Raw genomic sequence first — 18,370 nt, forward strand, 5'->3', positions numbered from 1 at the left:
ATTTAACACCAACATATATCGATGAATCGCAACAGTTTTTAACCAACCAGATTAACCAACGGTTTTGATTTTTCTTCTAATTAGCTTTAACTGTCATTCCTACACTATTAAAAAAACAATAGTTTTTTATATGTGCAGAAACTTATAAAATGACCAGAAAGAATCAGCTATCGATTCTATATGACATTAATACTTTTGAAAATGTAAAATATATATCCGATATTTATAAATTATAGCTGCTACTTTCAAAACAAATAAAAAGTATAAGTCAGGTACAATAGCAAAAATCGATAACATGGTACACATAAAATGGATGAACCATGAAAATGTCATTGACGCGCAAGACAAGGAAGCAAGCAATCGTGTCAAGAAGCGTGCAGTTTTGAAAAAAATGGCGTCCACGACAGATCTTGCGTCTATAGTGCTCAACGAAATGGATCTTCCAGAGGATTTATTCTGGATTTTTGAAGGTATCTTTCAACATTTCAATTTTTATCATTGCTTTCAATCGTATTGTTTATATAATTTAGGTCAAAATTTTGATTCAAGCACTTTGATTAATATATCGAAGGACGAGTTAGTGGCGTTGCTGGCCGAGACTCGGAGCTCTGAGGGACAGACATGGAATATCGATGAAATTTTCCGACGAATCGTTAGCTGGAGGCAGGAACACGTAAGAAACATTATTTATATTCTTCTTCTACTTCTTCTTATTGGCATTACATCCTCACACTGGGATAGAGCCGCCTCGCAGCTTAGTGTTCATTCAGCACTTCCACAGTTATTAACTGCGAGGTTTCTAAGCCAAGATAGCATTCTTGCATTGGTATATCATGTAGCCAAACGATTATACTGTTTATGCCCAGGGAAGTCGAGACAATTTCCAATCCGATAATTGCCTAGACCGGCACCGGGAATCGAACCCAGCCACCCTCAGCATGGTCTTGCTTTGTAGCCGCAAGACCATGCTGGCATTATTTATATATGCAGCTTAAATATCGGCTTATAAAATATGTTTTACATGTTGCAGGGACACGATATCATCGGATTTTCAAAAGTGGAGGTTGAAGAATGTTGGCTAGAGTCACAGGAATTAATCACATCTGATGCAGAGTTTTCTCAGGAACAAGTGGTAGTTGTGGAAACAAGCACGAACCATGAAAATGTCAGTGACGCGCAAGACAAGGAAGCAACTCAAGATGAAGTCGTGTGTCAAAAGGATTCACCCACGCAAAGCTCTGTGTGTCCCGAAGTCACTAGTCAAGACTAGTCAAGAGCTCGGTGATTGTCGCTATGCCCCGTTTCTTGAACAACCCCTCAACTTCGAATGAAACTCTTCCCACTCAAATTCCCACGGCAACTACCAATTCGTCATCGGATACACCTTCTGAAAACGTCAATCCAGCTGCAAATGAAGTTCACGAAAAATCAAGCAATTCAGAAATAGGCGCTGAAAAGAACGACGGATGTGCTTCATGTTCGATCCATTTTTCTCCTGCTACGCTTACGCGTCTGCTGGACACCACCGTCACAGGGAAGCAAATTTTACAAAGAGGATCGTTGGGCCTATTGTCGAAGGACAGCCAAAAGGAACTTGTGGCGATTGTGGCAGACTATCATTGTCAGCGAGGAGCTGAGACGAACGAGCGAGTCCTCGAGGAATACGTCAACTCCATCACAGCCTTGTTTAAAGGCGAAACCAAAGTAAGCAACTTTCTACATTTTATTAAGTTTAATGTAAAAAATGTCTTTTGTTTTGTTAGGAATTGTACTTTATTGCGCGAGGAGGATCTAAAAAAAATCCAGGCGGGAAGCTTTACAATCGGATTGTCAATATGAAGCAAAAGACGGCTAAACGAAAGTGGAAAGAAGAGGAACACTTAAACGAGAGCCAGAGTAATTCACTTTCATCGACTGACGTCATTACCAAGGAGGCGAAGGAAGCAGCTGTGTGGCTCCAACAAAACGAAAAGCCTTGGTCTGCCACACTTGATAAGTGGACCTATTCATTTCCGCTGCGAAAATCGATGCTAAGAAAGTCCGACCAGCAAACAACACTTTTCAGGAATACCACCATTATAATGACGAATTCGGCTACCAACTAGTAAGTACAATTTGCTCCTATAAATATCACAATATAACGGAAATATTCACAAAATGTTTTGTCCTTCTCAACCTACCTACATATACAAAGCCGGATACCGGAACTTTGGGGTGATTCAAATATGACGTCCAGCATTTTTTGGGATATCTAGACCCCCCTTAGACCTCCCCCCTCTGTCACGCTTTTTAGTATTACCTAGTATATGTAGTGTCACAAAACCTTAGATCCTGGATCCCCTCCCCCTAAAACCTGTGACATAATTGTTGAACGACCCCTTTGCCAAATTCTCGGTCAAATTGTATAAATACTGCTTTCGTTAACGGTCCGTATTTGGGGGCTAACTGTAACCCATATACGAAATAATACTACTATGTTCTGCTTATTAGATACTATTGCCTGATTTTCTCAAAATTGCACGCGGCGAACCCTTCTTGATAGGTACCGCCGCGCTTTCTGCACCCCGTTTACTTGATTCTTATGGGTGAATAGCATTGCGGTGTATCGTTTGGCGCGGCCGTACCTTTCGACAGTCATTCGCCGCGTGAAGTTTTGTGCAAGTACCCATTTGGGAACATTACAAACGCCGCGCAGTGTATCATATCCAGAAAATCTGACAATATATATTCGCACCTGTTCGCACAGCATTTTATTAAAACTATGTACCGACAAAAGAAATGCTATCGTTCAAAGCCAAATGATATGTTAATCCCGTGATACGAACATAAATAGTGTTTAAATAATTATTTATGCCGGTTCCATTCAACAGTTCACACATATATGTGCATTTTTCCTCGCACCTATGCTATAAAACATTGTTTCAAGTTTTGACATCATCATTAAATTTGACAGTCAAACAACAAAATATACCTATTTAACAAAATAAAACTTCTGAGACGAAAAATATTAAATTCAACGAGTTAGTTTTATTCTAAATAATTTTGGAGCAGTTCAGTGTTTATAAATTCCAGTATCCCTACTTGTTAAACATAAATCCAGGTGGAGGCTGTTGTTCCTGTTCTAAGTTATAAACAGTAGAACGATAGGTAAGTTCAACTATGTTTTGTGTTTCGATTAGTATCCTTTGCTGATACATAAATAGTTTGGCTGTCTTCTTCAAGACATCACTTCATTCTATATTCATTAAAAATTGTAGCTCAATCTGAATCAATATTCCCACAGATTGAACGGATAGCACCCTGTACGCTGCTGGGAAGTGACGGAAGAAAACATCTTACTTCCCTGATGCATATCTCGTGATTGCAGAATTCGATCCAGTGAAAAATGTATTCTCCTGCGAAAGCATGCAATGTTTGCAAGAAAGACACACGTACGTAAACAAAGTGTTGCACAAGCTACCCTTGATTTCCAATTCATTTTCAAAGTTTGAAATGCAAGGAAGGAATCAGGTCTTGTGTTATTGATGTATTGAGAAAGAGATCTAAATTTGGAACATCAAGGAAATTGAGGCTATATAACATCTATAAGAAGCATACACATATTATCAGGTTGTCGCTGTCTTCGAATGATCATCGATTGACGACGAATCCTACTTAATATTTATGTTAAAAGTCCTATGTGCGGCTATTGGGCCCTCCTTAGCCGTGCGGTAAGACGCGCGGCTACAAAGCAAGACCATGCTGAGGGTGGCTGGGTTCGATTCCCGGTGCCGGTCTAGGCAATTTTCGGATTGGAAATTGTCTCGATTTCCTTGGGCATAAAAGTATCATCGTGCTAGCCTCATGATATACGAATGCAAAAATGGTAACCTGGCTTAGAAACCTCGCAGTTAATAACTGTGGAAGTGCTTAATGAACACTAAGCTGCGAGGCGGCTCTGTCCCAGTGTGGGGATGTAATGCCAATAAGAAGAAGAAGATGTGCGGCTATGTCCCTATGTGCGTTTGTGTTGCATTTAACATATTTCCCTTGGCAAACGTATCCTTTGTGTGGGGTTCTATGGTAAACGTTTCAGTCCAGTCCAAATGAACTTAATGCATCTATAAAAGTTGTCCACTACTGGTCTGTGCCTGTGAGTTTGTGCTAATGGTGCTGACAAAAAAATAGCGAAACAACAACAGAAATATGATTTGACAGAACATTTGTTTGATGCAGTAATGTTACTAAATCGAATTTATGAAATTATTGAAATATATGTTTAAGGCAGTGGGTGTATGAGTGAAAAAGTTAGTATGTATTTTTTATTGGGAATGAATATTTAAATCAATATTGGAACAAATTCAGCGTGAGTAAGCCCTATATTTTGGGGCACTGCAAAAAGTGTGTATGGTGAGGGCATGAGAAACGTTGTAAAAAAAACTCCATGGACATCAGTAGTTACGTAACTGAATCACATCTTTTTATTAGCATTACATCCCCTATTAGGACATTTCCCGCCTCACACCATACTATTTCCACATTTATTAAATAGCAGCTTACCAAGTTGAATTATCATTTTTGCATCCGTATATCATGAGGCTAACATGATGATACTATCATGCCCAATGAAGTTGAGAAAAAATCTTAGACCAAACCGGGGATCGAATCCAGCCACCAGCAGCATGTTCTTGCTTTATTGCCTTTATCGCACTGCCAAGGAAGGTTCCAAGTTAATAACAAGTTACGTAATTAATGATGTCTACTACTTAACATTGTTCCCAATAGTGATATGTTTCCCTTTCTTATATACTTAGATGTAACCAGTTTTTTTTTCTTTCCAGGTCGACATTGATTTTCACTTGTTAAGCATTGGTAACAGGGAAGGCTGGAAGAAGTGGGAGTTATTACTTCCTAAAATTATCAAGTATATTGATAGGCCATACAAGGAAGAGCCCTCGAAATCTGCGTTGAAACTTCTGAAGTCATCTAACGTGAGTCAGTGTACGTATTATTTTATTTCTTATTGAATGAAAATATGTGTCTTAAAGCTAGGCCAGGCCAGTAGCATTGCGAGCAAAGACGTAAGATTTCCAATCCAAAGATATCGAGTTCGATTCTCGGTCCGCTCTAGAATATTTAATTGAATATTTTTCGCGTTTCTATATCAAAATATTTCCGCAAAGCAAGATCAACGCTTTTTTCGCTTTAGTCAACCCAAATTTGACCAAAATATCACTTAGGGAAGATCCAACGTAACGTAACGCAAAAATTAGGTATTTTAGACCCATCCTCCGTCTATGTCACACTTATAGTATGAAACATCTGAAAACTTTGTATGGATCGTCAAGCTTCGCTCAACCGCCCCTCCCCACTCTAAGCGTTACGTTATTTGTGGACTCTCCCTTACACCCCTCTGCTTCTAATCCCCTCAATTGTCTTGAGTATTATTCAATCATGTGATGTCAAAAACGAAAATGGTACCAGCAGCGTAATATCTTATTGGGAATAGGTATAAGATGTTTTAGTTACCAGATAAAGATTGTCGATGACCGGAACATCTTTTGCTGGCGAGGATAGGGGAGCTAAATGTCAAAGAAGGAAAATCCATACGATTTGACAGCTTGGTACCCAACATGTTCCGGGCAACAGAACAAAGGGAACCGAAGCGGCAATCTTCATCTAGTAACTAAAATATCTTTTGAATAGGTACACAATTGTAAATTTACGGAAACGATTTTTTTTCTACTGGCAGCAATGTTTGCATACGTAGGTATATTAAAAAATTTCAATTCATTGAAGTGCTTGTTACCCGTTGCGAAGTAGAAACAACATTTGTTCGTTGATTGATATGATTTTTTATTCTCAATCCAGTTGAAAACCGGAATTAGGGGATAGCGAAGTTGGATTTTTCTCAAAATCCTTACGTTAAACCTAACTTCGGAAGTGGTGCGCTGTTTTTATATCGCGATGCGCTATTCAGCGCACCACTTCCGAAGTTAGGTTTATCGTACGGATTGTGAGAAAAATCCAACTTCGCTAGCACCCAATTTCGGGTTTCAACTGGATTGAGTATATAATCTTTTTTCTCATGACAGACGTCCTCGGTGCATTTAGCATCCATGTGGCAATGTTTGGTTCCAAGACACCTCTTTTGGCACTGAATGGTGTTTTCGAAATTTCCCCCAAGGGGCCATTCGCAAAGTACGTAACGCGTTTAGGGGGAGGGGTGGTTTCGAGAAGCGTGACTATCCTTAAATTTTTTTTAGAGAATTAATACAAAAAGCGTGACGTGGGGGGGTCGAAAATTACCATTTTACGTGACGTACTTTTTATATTGCCCCAAGACTGCGTAACATGAGACATTGACATGACATGAGAAATCATTTGCATTATCCATAGTGAAAACTAGATATACGAACATTGATATCAACTTCCTGTGTATCAAGTGATATAGCTTGTTCAGACGGCACATTAGAAATCTTTTAGTAGGGAAGATCCATAAAGTACGTCACGCAAAAATTGGCGATTTTCAACTATCAAAGGGGTCTCCGCTTCGTCACACTTTTTGTATTAAACCTCTAAATGTTTTGTATGAGTCGTCACGCTGCTCGTAACCCCCTTCCCCCCTAGGAGCGTGACGTACTTTGTGGAAAGCCCCAAGCTGCGTAGTGGGTATTCTCAGTTGTGGGATGCGAAGCCAATAAACGAAGGAAATATAAATCCATAACCAAAGGTAGTCAACCACAGGTACGGAAGAAAGGCTGTCGTTATTTAGGTATAAACAATATATGGTATATATGCATATAAGTCGTAGTTTTTAGTAATCCGTTCACATTCAAAAACTGGATTGCAGAAAAACAGTCTTTCGTTTACATTTGAAAATTGTGTAGTGGAAATTTCGTGCGAGGTTGTATATTTCTTTTATTTGTATTAACAAATTAGTCCTACGCTGGCTTATTTCGACGCTTGTACAATTTATTTTTCAACATTTTCTGGTGAGTTATAACAAAACTATTATTCACAATCAAACGGTTCGTGAATCAGAGATAATATTATTCATTTTCCCTTCTTTAAATTTATAAGTGACAATTCAATAATTTTGGGCATTAGACTTTGTATATTAGAACCTGAGAAATTTGATTTGTTTGTGCATGCAAATGTCTAGCTCATGATGGCCAGGGATTGAACTTATTATTTCATTATAATTTAGTATTCAACCAATAACTTATTCCAGAGGCAGTATTCCGAATAGTGTTGTATGGCGGACTTCTAGCGCTATTTCCCCTCTACAACTTTGTCTTAGGGTACATTGCTCTATGTCTCATATTTACATCGTTAAACGCTAGTATCACTTAATATACTAAATGATAATAAGTGTTATTATCATTTAGTATGTTGAATGATACTAGCGTCTCACGCTGTAAATATCAGACGTAGAGCAATGAACCCTTAGGCAAAATTGTAGAGGGGAAATAGCGCTAAAAGTCCGCCATACAACATTTTTCGGAATTCCACTTCTGGAATGAGTTATTTGCTAAATACTAAATGATAAGTTCAATCCCTGATGATGGCACTCATCCTTAACTGAGTTGCTCGCAACAGGTTTATTAAACGGGGAAACTATATCCCATAGTTTCCGATTGAATAGTTCCCTAGACCCATTACCGAAGTGACATTTTTTTTGTTGGTAGATTTAAAAATCTTTTACTTTCTACTGAAAATCACTAACTGTTTTTCTTAATTAACCAACGTTTGTTGTGCGTATATTTTAATGTCAATTAATTTTTTTTTCGCTTGCAGGTCAACAAATCTGTTGTGTACTGCTTCTGTTGAACAACCATCTAAGACCAACAAAAGTAACACGAACATTCAAACCATCGGTCTTATTTGCACAAGAGGAGATCATTTCATTTGCAGAGACGGATGAGCAAGTCTACGAAAAAGTGAAAGCGCTAAATGCCATAAATTCACGCTACGGAATTCCTTCGATAGCACGTATCGTAGTACGAGGCAAAGACTTAACTTTGTTGGCTGGGATATTTGAAGTTCATTACAACGAGACGATTTACAAGCTTGATTCTGCAGCGAAGGCGATCGACGTGTTGGTGAAGTTGAACAGTGTCCTCGGACTGCCTTTTTCGCGGATTTCCGGGTTGGTGTGGAACTTCATCTGTTCATTTGTATACGATCTACAAATTCCTGAACAATACGAGTCCATCATTAAGATCAAACGCTATTTGGATTCGTAGTGATAATGTTTGCTTGTATGATTTCAGAATGTTCAGAAACTTTTTCTTCGCCTTTTATCTATTTCGACCATTTGAATAGTAGTCATAGAATACCAAGACTGTATAGTTATAAATGTACCTACCCAGAATGTTATCAGAAGCTGTCGAATTTTTATGTTTTTAAACGACATGTGCTGGGACACATTCAATCTTCTTCAAAAACACTTGAAAAGGAAGAGATAGCTGGAACTAGTAGCAATATTCAAGAACGAAAAAAACATGATCCTAAAATTAAAGGGCACGAAAATACTGAAGACGATTTAGCCGATGCAACACAAACTGATGGATTAGAAACACACGAGTTAATTCACAATCAAAATTTGGTTAAGTTCGAACATTCAGCTGTTGATTTCACTTTGAGGCTCCACAGTGAAACAAATATCTCCCGTAGTGACGTAAAACTGATACAAAGAGAAGCAATTAAACTTAATTCTGGCATAGTAACTGAAATTGAAAAACTTCTTCCTTACATGAATGCAAATGATCCTCAAACAGAATTCGAATTTCAAAGTTATCTGGCAAAATTAAAAATCCATTTCAATTGATTGATACTGAATATAAATTTTGAAATATTTAGAAGAAAATAATATTTTCGTATGCCACAAATAATAACAATTGTGAATGATGCAGTTGTAACACATGATGAATCGGATTTGGACGTCCAAGAAAAAAGTCATTTGGTAGTTATGGATATTGAATTTCAACTCAAATCCGTTTTCAGTTGCCCGAGTGTTTTAGACATTACAATGAAACGAATTAGTGCATATCAAAATTCCGAATTCATAACCAGTTTAGTAAATGGAAGCAATTGGAAGAAAATTCAGGAGAAGTATCCAGACGAGGTTCTTATACCTATTTCACTGTATGCAGATGAGTTCGAAATTAATGATAACCTCAGCTCACATAACAAAAGGCACGTTGTTTGTGGTGTCTACTATTCAATCCAGTTTTGCCCGAAGAATTTAAATCTAAATTGTGCAACATTTTGTTGCAGCAATGATTAAGAAAGTAGATTTAACTGAAAAAGGATTTAATATGCTTTTTAAATACGTAGTGGAAGTATTCAAAGATATTGAAGAACGAAGTACTATTCTTAATGTCGATGGTATCGACAAGAATGTGAGGTTTGTCACAGTTTTACTACAGGGCGACAACCTTGGCATACACCAATTACTACAATTTTCGTCATTCAATGCAAACTTCTATTGTCGCTTTTGTAAAAGAACACGTGAACAATGTCAGCATGATACAGAGGACATCAAGATTATATGCGAACTGTTGAAGGCTACAACATAGATGTTAGTCTGCAAAACCTCCGAAACAGGTTTGAAGGATGAAACAGTTTTTAACCTACTACCCTCATTTCATGCTGTTGAAAATTTGTGTGTTGATCCAATGCATGATTTTTACTGTAGTGGTGTATGCACGTTTGGATTTACTGCTATTTTAAATCACTGTATATACAAAAGACGGTATGTTTCTTTAAGAGAGTTCAATGTAGCAAAACATGTTTTCAGTAAAACAGCACTAGATAGTTCTTTAAAACGTATGCCAGACATTACTGATATGTACATAGCAAGAAAAAAGGAACGAACAGTAGTACTTAGAACGACAGCAAGTGAGATGAAAGCATTCTCGCACTTTTTTATGCTAATTATGGGTCCATTTGTACCACAAAACGATCCTGTTTGGCAGTACTGTAAGATTCTCGTAAAGTTGACTGAAAAAATGTTATCGCGAACCTTCTCTTCGAAGGATATTGATGAGTTCAATGAACTTAGTAAAACTCATCATACTCTGTATCAAGAATTATTTGATGAACACCTTAAACCCAAGCACCATTTTGTTTGTCATTACGGCACAGTTATAAAAGCAAGCGGAAATGTTGTGCATATGATGAATTTTAGGAATGAAGCAAAACATAAAGGATTCAAAGAGTATGCACACATTATGTCATCGCGTAAGAATGTTTGCTTCACGTTGTGTATGAAAGCTGCCCTGCAGTTCACGAATGACTTGCATACTAAGGCATTTTTCAATTCAACTTTGGACGGAAAACCTCCGTCTGTGATCTTGTATCACAAATGTATTTCAAAAAATTATCACTACCTTTGCCATTTGAAATTAAACAAGTTAGAACTGCTCAGGAAATCAGTATTAAAGGATGCGCATACAAGATTGAGACGTTTGTTACTAGAACGGAGCTAGAAACCATTAATTTATACGAAATAGTTGATCTGCTAATAACAACAAAGAACGAATTGTTCATAATAGGTCGGCTATGGGAAATAGGAGGATTTGATGAACATTTTTGGCTTATTCTGTATCGGATGTAACAGATGCATTCCATGTTCTTGGTATAGATGAAATCGACGGGCCTCCAATTATGGTTTACAATGTTAACAATCGACAACTATTTCGAAAAAAAATCTGATTTTTATATTGCCTGAAAACAAAAAGGATTTCATGAAGAGAAATAAACTGTAATTTGACTTGAAGAATTCAAAACAATTTTAATATGTTCCTTTATAACTCTTGTGTTTTATGATTTTATGTTCGCAAAATCCTAGATCAGATAATATAGCATAGTGCAATAAAGATGGAATATAATTAGGAAGTTTTTTTGTATTTCTTGGAAGTTCGATAAAATTTGCATTTACATCACATAACCACTCATGTTATGAACGATTGAATTTATTTTTATCGAACTTTTAAGAACCGTTAAGACTATTATTTATAATCGCATTTTTAGTAAAAAAATAACATTCATTTTATAATACCAATTGAGACGACTAGCGAAGTTGTATATTTCTCGGAATCCGTACATCCGTACCTAGCTTAACTAGTGGTGTGATAATCCAATTTGTCACAGCGTTATATAACGCAACACTATATAGTGAAGATGGGTTAAACGTACAGATTCCGAGAAAAATCCAGCTTCGCTTGTCGCCCATTTCGGTTTTCAACTTAATCGAGAATATTGAATTACATTTAAACGTTTCATAACATCTATTTGTTTTATTTTTCGTTTTATAAGTATATTTAATAATGATTATCAACCAACTTTATATGGTACATAGAAGATAATCATAAAGTATATGTGCTCTACTAATAAAAGTGTCTTGTTATGAGTAATACAGTTTTTATAAAACCCACACATAAAATGTATTGTTATGAAGCAATTGCAAAAATCTATATCGCTCACACATAAACATGATATGGACTTTTTCCTCAGTGTATCATTATGACCTGAAAAAGTACTGTTCTGCGAAATGGAGTAAGAGATCCTTTTTTCCAACAGAATGCGTTTTCCCGGTATAAGGCGAACAGAGGAGATGATGCCTTGTTTTAATGAACGAGTTTGCCCGGTATAAGGCATACAGAGTAAATATGATCTTTTTTTAATAAACGCGTTTCCCCGGTATAAGGCAGAAAGGAGAGATGATGACTTCTTTAAATGGACGTGTTTGCCCGGTATAAGGCAGATAGAGGAGATGATGCCTTCTTTAAATGGACGGGTTTGCCCGGTATAAGGCACGCCGAGGAAATAATGCCTTGTTTAAATGAACGCGTTTGCCTGGTATAAGACAGACAGAGGAGATGACGCCTTCTCTAAATGGACGGGTTTGCCCGGTATAAGGCATACAGAGGAAATTATTCCTCGTTTAAAGGAACGGCAGACAGAGGAGATGATGCCTTCTTTAAATGGACGCGTTTTCCCGGTATAAGGCAGACAGGGGAGATGATGCCTTCTTTAAATGGACGCGTTTGCCCGGTATAAGGCAGACAGAGGAGATGATACCTTCTTTAAATGGACGCGTTTGCCCGGTATAAGGCAGACAGAAGAGATGATACCTTCTTTAAAAAGACGCGTTTGCCCGGTATAAGGCAGACAGAGGAGATAATGCCTTCTTTAAATGGACGGGTTTGCCCGGTATAAGGCAGACAGAGGAGATGATACCACCTTTAGATGAACGTGCTTATACCTTGATAAGGCACACAGAGGAAATACTGCCTTTTTAAAAGGAACGTCTGCTCGATAGAAGGGGAAACGAGATGATGCCTTCTTTAAGTCAACGCAACTTCCCGAAGACGAACAATATCCCCCTCTCTCTCACTCTCATACACAAACTCTCACTCACTCACTTCCTCTGTCTCACTAATTATTACTCATTCACCTACTCTCATTCATTCACCCACTTTTACTCACTTAACCACTCTTACTCACTCATCCACTTTTACTCATTCATTTACATTCAATCATTCGCTCTCTCTTTCTCGCTCACTCTTACTCACTCACTCTTACTCGTTTACTATTACTCGCTCACTCACTAACTCTTACTCGCTTACTTATATATTCACTCTTACTCACTCACTCACTCTTACTCAACCATTCACCCCCTCGTCGATTTTGAGATTTAGACCACGCTTCATCCAGAATCCGTTGCTTTTACTACAGCGACCAAGGAACAACTTCTACCTTGTTTCCCTAGTAGCCATGCTGACGTGGACCGCAATTGCCTCCAACTCTCTGCGTTGTGCATGAAAACTTGCTGCATAATCTCCCCCTGCCATTCAGGAATCTTCAAGAGTGCTATACGAAGTGGAACGGGATCTTACGGAGTAAGAATACTTAGTTCCATATTGCATTAAAACAGTTTCAGTTCCAATTATTGTTCATTCATATGATTGAGTAACATTTTTTTCATTGAAATGAAGTATTAACTTGAAATAATGACTAATTCGGGGTACTGGTTCATTCAGGGTAGTGTCCCATTAGGGGTAATGGCATTCGGGGTAGTGATTCATTCGGGGTTGTGGCGTTCGGGGTAGTGGCCTTCGGGGTAATGGCATTATGGGTAATGGAATTATGGGTAGTGTCGTAGAGTCACATGGATCTTTTCCAACAAGTTCGCCCTAAATGTATGCAATTACTAAGCATTATGTTAATTTTCACAGCATAAATCACAAATATATCATATAAAAGGCAATAATATCATTTTAATTTACGATCTTTTTGGCGTTCCCTTTATGTGCAATACTTTTCGTTCAAAGTTCAACAACTTCTCTATCTATGTGGGTGTTGATACTTTTTAATCTGGAAAATTCCGAATTAGCGAGATCCGGACTAACGAGTCGTCGGATTAGCGAGGTCCGGATAAGCGGGGGGATACTGTATTTCAACAAAATAAAGGCGTGGAAAAGTTGTTTCTAAAGTTTGCGGATTGCCGGCGATAAACCTTACTGTGACAAGAAGGGCATGGCGACAAAACCATAGAATAAGAGGATCTCTTCTGCTCGTCAAATATGCTTGTTTCTCCCGTAGCAAGGATACCTTGAAACGCGATCATTTAAAGGAGGTGTTATCTCTTCTGTTTGCCTTATACCGGGCAAACGAGTTTATCAAAAGCAGGAATTTTCAACTCTGTTCGCTTTAAACCGGGCAAATACGTTTATGATACTTCCATCTCCTATGTTTGCCTTAAACCAGGCAAATGCATTAATTTAAAGAATACATTTCAAATATGTTCGCCTCATATCGGGAAAATGCATTAATCTAAAATGCATTTTCATCTCTGTTCGCCTTAAACCGAGCAAACACATTCATTTAAAGAATGCTCCATCTCCTATGGTTGCCTTAAACCAGGCAAATGCGTTCATCTAAAGAAGGCAATATAAACTCTGTTCGCCTTAAGCCGGGAAAATGCATTCATTTAAAGAAGGCATCACCTACTCTGTTCACCTTAAACCGGACAAACACGTTCATCTAAAGAAGGCATTATCTCCTATGAAGGCATTGTGCCTTATACCGGGCAAATGCTTTCATTTTAAGAAAGCATTATTTCCACTGTACACCTTATGTTAATTGAAAGAAGGCGTTATCTCCTCACTTACTCCATTTCGTAGGATAGCACTTTCCCAGGTAATAATGGCGTAGAATGATAGTTTAAGGCTTAAGTCCGATTCGCGAATTGAAATCAAATTAAACTTAAAAGTGACAGTTTGGAAATTAGGAAATCCCCCGGTCATAATAATGGCTGGTGCTACCCAGCAAGACCAACAAAACATCTATCAAAAATGATTCAATATTTGTCAAACGTAATCTTGCTCTGCGAGCAGAGTTATTTGAAATTTTTTGAACTGTCACTTTTAAGTTTAATTCGATTTTAATTCACGAATCGGACTAAAGCCCACACAGTATAAAAATGTTACAGCATGTATGATGTATAAAAAAGGTTCCGTTCGATTTGACTCATTTTTCCATCACTTTTTTTGAAATAACAGGTCGTCGTTATTTATATTCAATATCGCGTACAAAAAAGAAAGTTGGATTATAAATTAAAGGCTATTGAATACAAAAATACGGGTTCAAATATCTACATAGCGTGTAATTTTAACTGTGTAAGCTAATAAGACCGAAAATCAAAAACGTTGGTTAAATAGAAACTTTAAAGCGTTTCTCTAAGTAACTCTAAGTAGTATACATACTTTTATTCTAAATAAATTATTTTCAAAGATTGTCATTTTACGTAATGGTTTTCGGGGTACTATCCCATTCGGGGTAGTGGCCTTCGGGGTAATGGAATTCGGGGTACAGGGGTGGATTTTGCGACTATTTACTCCTCATAAGGTCAAATTTTATGCACCGAACAAACCGAAACAGTTTGCCAAACAAATGTACGCGACATTTTTTACTTTTTTTTCTTCATCGGTGAACAGTTTCTTGCGGTAGGAATTTTCATGAGCTTTCTTGTTTCGGCTCGTGCGCAGCGCGAACAGAACAGAATCGAGTTTAATTACCTGTGAGGCAAAGCGTAGAAAGGGTGCTAGCCGCAGGCACTGATTTATTAGTTTCAATCTCTTAAATGGCCACTGCGTAGGATTGCCAATGTTCGAGTTCGAGAAAATGTTCATGCTTGAGGATCAAAATCTTGATTCCTAGCGATTAGATTAATACATATTTTGTCTCTCAGCTTACAATGACCTAAACATTTAATGAATGTTATTTGCATGGATGATGAAGTTTGAGATGACGCAAGATGGGGTTTGGATCACATCAAAAATGGTCACTTCCGCTGGGAAACTAGGTTCCCGGAATGCCACGAAACTTGACCAACACCACCCAGGTATTTCAAGATAGACTCTTATGAGCACATTTCACGAAATCATAAAGTTTAAGACGTCGCAAGATGGGTATCAGTGCATTTTCAAAAAAGTGATCACTTCCCCGGGGTTCTCGGAATGCCGCGGAACATGTCCAAACGCACCAAGAAGCCTTGCAATAGGCTCTATCGAACATGTCTCGTGATTTCATGAAGCAGGACACTCATGAAAAGTAGTTTAAAGGTCAGTCGATTTGAAAAGTAAAACATACCCCACTCACCCCAGGAATTATTCCGGAGCCAGGTAGCCAATGGCAAATCTCTTCCAAGTTTTAAAAACTTCAGGTTCTTTTGGTAAGTGAATCGACAAAATCGGTTAAGAATCAAAGGAGTGAGTGATTTCTTAAAGACATTTTTCGTGCCTAAAAAGTATCAATGGAGGATGAGGGTTAAGCAATCGACTTGCCTAGATCTGACCGGACCGAGAATCGAACTAGCCATCTCCGGATTTGCAATCCTACGCCTTTATTCACAAGGCTAACTGGAGACCCCTGTGGAGTAAATTCTAAGTAATAAAACACAAATTTCAATAATGTTTCAGGTAACTTGGTTGTGATTAAAAAAATTAATTGAAAGTCAATTTATTTACGGGTGGCCACTAAATAGCGGGAATGGAAAGAATGGCTCGAGAAGAAAACTTCAAAGAAGTACAGTTCAATCTGATTTAAGTTATATAAAGAGTTGACCTTAGATTAATAAATAATAGGATATGGTCCGTGACCCACCTTGCGGCGTAGATCAATCTTGCTGGTTTCACATGACCGCTGGATTGCTGCCATTTCCGGATGCTGCTTCGGATCGTGCTTCGTGTCTTTGGTCTTCCAATTACCTTTGTATACAATAGAGCTCATTAGACTGTATCATATAATATCAGTTTTCGAAACATTTTCACGCCCAAAATAGTCCACCGTGTACTTTTTCCACGATCTTTGTTCGCTTGGAAGAATTGTACATTGCGCGCGACAGAACTTACTGTTTCGACGGCATGTTTTAAACGACAGAACATGTTGGAGGAAAAATTTGTGGGCGACAATATTCTGAATATTCTAAGGATTCATTTACAAAAAGTAATATTTCGCTGAAAGCATTAATGATTACATAGAGTGAAGAATTTGATTGTTCAACATTAATTTCCATAATTAAATAAAACAGCGGCGTGGGGTCGGTGTGAACTGATTTTAAGTGTCAAAAATTAAACGGAATTTCTTCGAAAGTTCCTCAACGAGTTCCTCCAGTTCCTCCTCCTTCGGAAGCTTCTCCGGAAGTTCAACCAGGGATTCGTCTGGAAGTTCCTCCAGGAATTCCTCCGGAAGTTTCTCCAGGAATTCCAGGGCTGTTACAAACTGACCAAATCTGCGACTGCAAAATCAAAACCGTGACCAACAATAACGTAGAAACTTATTCCAATGCAAAATTTCAATTCTTTTGCTTTTGATCTGCCGAAACTTTGATCAATAGAAAAAATGACATAATTTATGCAGTATAATGTTTTGAATGATAAAGCAAAAATAATTTCATGGATTATAAATAAATGAATGCTTGCATTACTAATAACCTAATCAAACTCCAAGCTTTGTCGCTTGTTCACCCTTTCCTTCTGACGACTTTTTTTTAATATATCAATAGGAAGGCATTAAACCTTGGAGAAAAATGAGCATGAGCATGATTGACCGCTCGCGGTTGCTACTCCATTATTGAAAATCAGCTTTGAGAAAAATACAAGATCAAAAATTAGTGTAAAACAAAAAGTTTTTGATTGTTAATCAATAGTTAATCAATAGTTTCATTGATTGTTTTCAATTTTTACACTAAGCTAAATTTGATGAAGCTCTACAGCTACCATGGGAAGGAAGGGTTTCAATTTCACTGAAAATAAAATTCATGACGATTCATATCAAGATACATTACTTTTTCATATGACAAAACTCGTGATTAGGTTATTATACGTACAATCAGAACTGACTTTAACATTCAGCCAAAATACTTGACGGCTATTTCACAGCCAATTGAAGGGTTTCGATGCCTGCAATTGCATGAATTTGAACAGTTGGCAACTCCAAACTATTGGTGGACCCAAGCAACCAGCTTGAGAATCTACACACTTGAAATCACATCGATACGAGGTTCAAAGTAAGTTGTTCAGATGGCGTTGGGTCACACGTAGATCACAAATCGATAAATGACAATTTTGAAGAGTAATAAATTTGAAATCCAGAGTTCAACAATCCTTAAGGACTCGATTTTTCAAAACTGATTATGAGGAGAGGTCCTAAAATCCTACCCAACAAAGCTTGAAGAACTGTCTGTGATTTATCAGAGGCAGACAGAAATGACTATAAGGAATATGTTGAACATTGGCCAATATACGGTGTGCTGTCCACGAAGTGATGAATAGAGCTAACATCACTCTTCTCTTCTCTTCTCTAACATCACTGCATGGTTCATATTGGAACATAAGGGAATATAAGAGTTACGCGATTTTGCTCCCCATAAACATACATAATATAAACGAAAAAAAAATTGAAATGGAAGTTTGTCATCCAACTATCAACAACCCAGTCAACACAATGCCGTACAAGATGCTAAAGTGGAGGCTAAAGATATAGGTACTTCCCCATGCAACATGTACGTATATCGTCTCCGCTTTAGCATCTTATGTTGCATCATATACGACAAACAGTCTAAGGCGTGAGAGGTTACTGTGGAGCTTATTGTGGAGCTTATTGTGGGAATAGGCAAGTGGAAGTCTGCTGGAAAACTATCAATGCTGTCTGCAATGGTTCACCACATGTATTTGACTGACGGAAAATTGCCACGATTGCTTTGATTGATATTTTGGTGGCTCTCCGTTGTCGTTCATATACAGCCTACTTCGATACTTTCAAATCTATTGGATTGAACTTTCCATAATTAAAACCCAGTGCCATTTCACTGCCACAC

The 18,370-nt window shown here is 37.8% G+C and overlaps 3 protein-coding genes across 14 annotated transcripts in view; 2 read left to right on the forward strand and 1 right to left on the reverse strand.

Moving 5' to 3' along the window:
• LOC134210832 (protein alan shepard) overlaps positions 1-18,370 on the reverse strand; it is an 879,934-nt gene that overhangs the window by 603,088 nt on the left and 258,476 nt on the right. The gene's annotated exons all lie outside the window — the stretch shown is intronic.
• Positions 1,294-2,105, forward strand: LOC134215230 (uncharacterized). The gene is made up of 2 exons (XM_062694452.1): positions 1,294-1,704; positions 1,764-2,105. Exons 1-2 carry the CDS (start codon positions 1,294-1,296, stop codon positions 2,103-2,105), a joined length of 753 nt encoding a protein of 250 aa, XP_062550436.1.
• LOC134215089 (uncharacterized) lies at positions 3,008-8,791 on the forward strand. 2 transcript variants are annotated; one of them, XM_062694335.1, is made up of 4 exons: positions 3,008-3,147; positions 3,284-3,431; positions 4,821-4,980; positions 7,780-8,791. In XM_062694335.1, exons 2-4 carry the CDS (start codon positions 3,411-3,413, stop codon positions 8,226-8,228), a joined length of 630 nt encoding a protein of 209 aa, XP_062550319.1. In that variant the 5' UTR covers positions 3,008-3,147; positions 3,284-3,410; the 3' UTR covers positions 8,229-8,791. The 2 variants fall into 2 exon arrangements, 1 of the variants encoding a protein (XP_062550319.1); XR_009980025.1 differs by lacking the exons at positions 3,008-3,147; positions 3,284-3,431; positions 4,821-4,980 and adding an exon at positions 6,822-6,974.

The sequence above is a fragment of the Armigeres subalbatus genome, chromosome 2, assembly GCF_024139115.2.
Source record: "Armigeres subalbatus isolate Guangzhou_Male chromosome 2, GZ_Asu_2, whole genome shotgun sequence".
Classification (NCBI taxonomy): Eukaryota; Metazoa; Arthropoda; class Insecta; order Diptera; family Culicidae; genus Armigeres; species Armigeres subalbatus.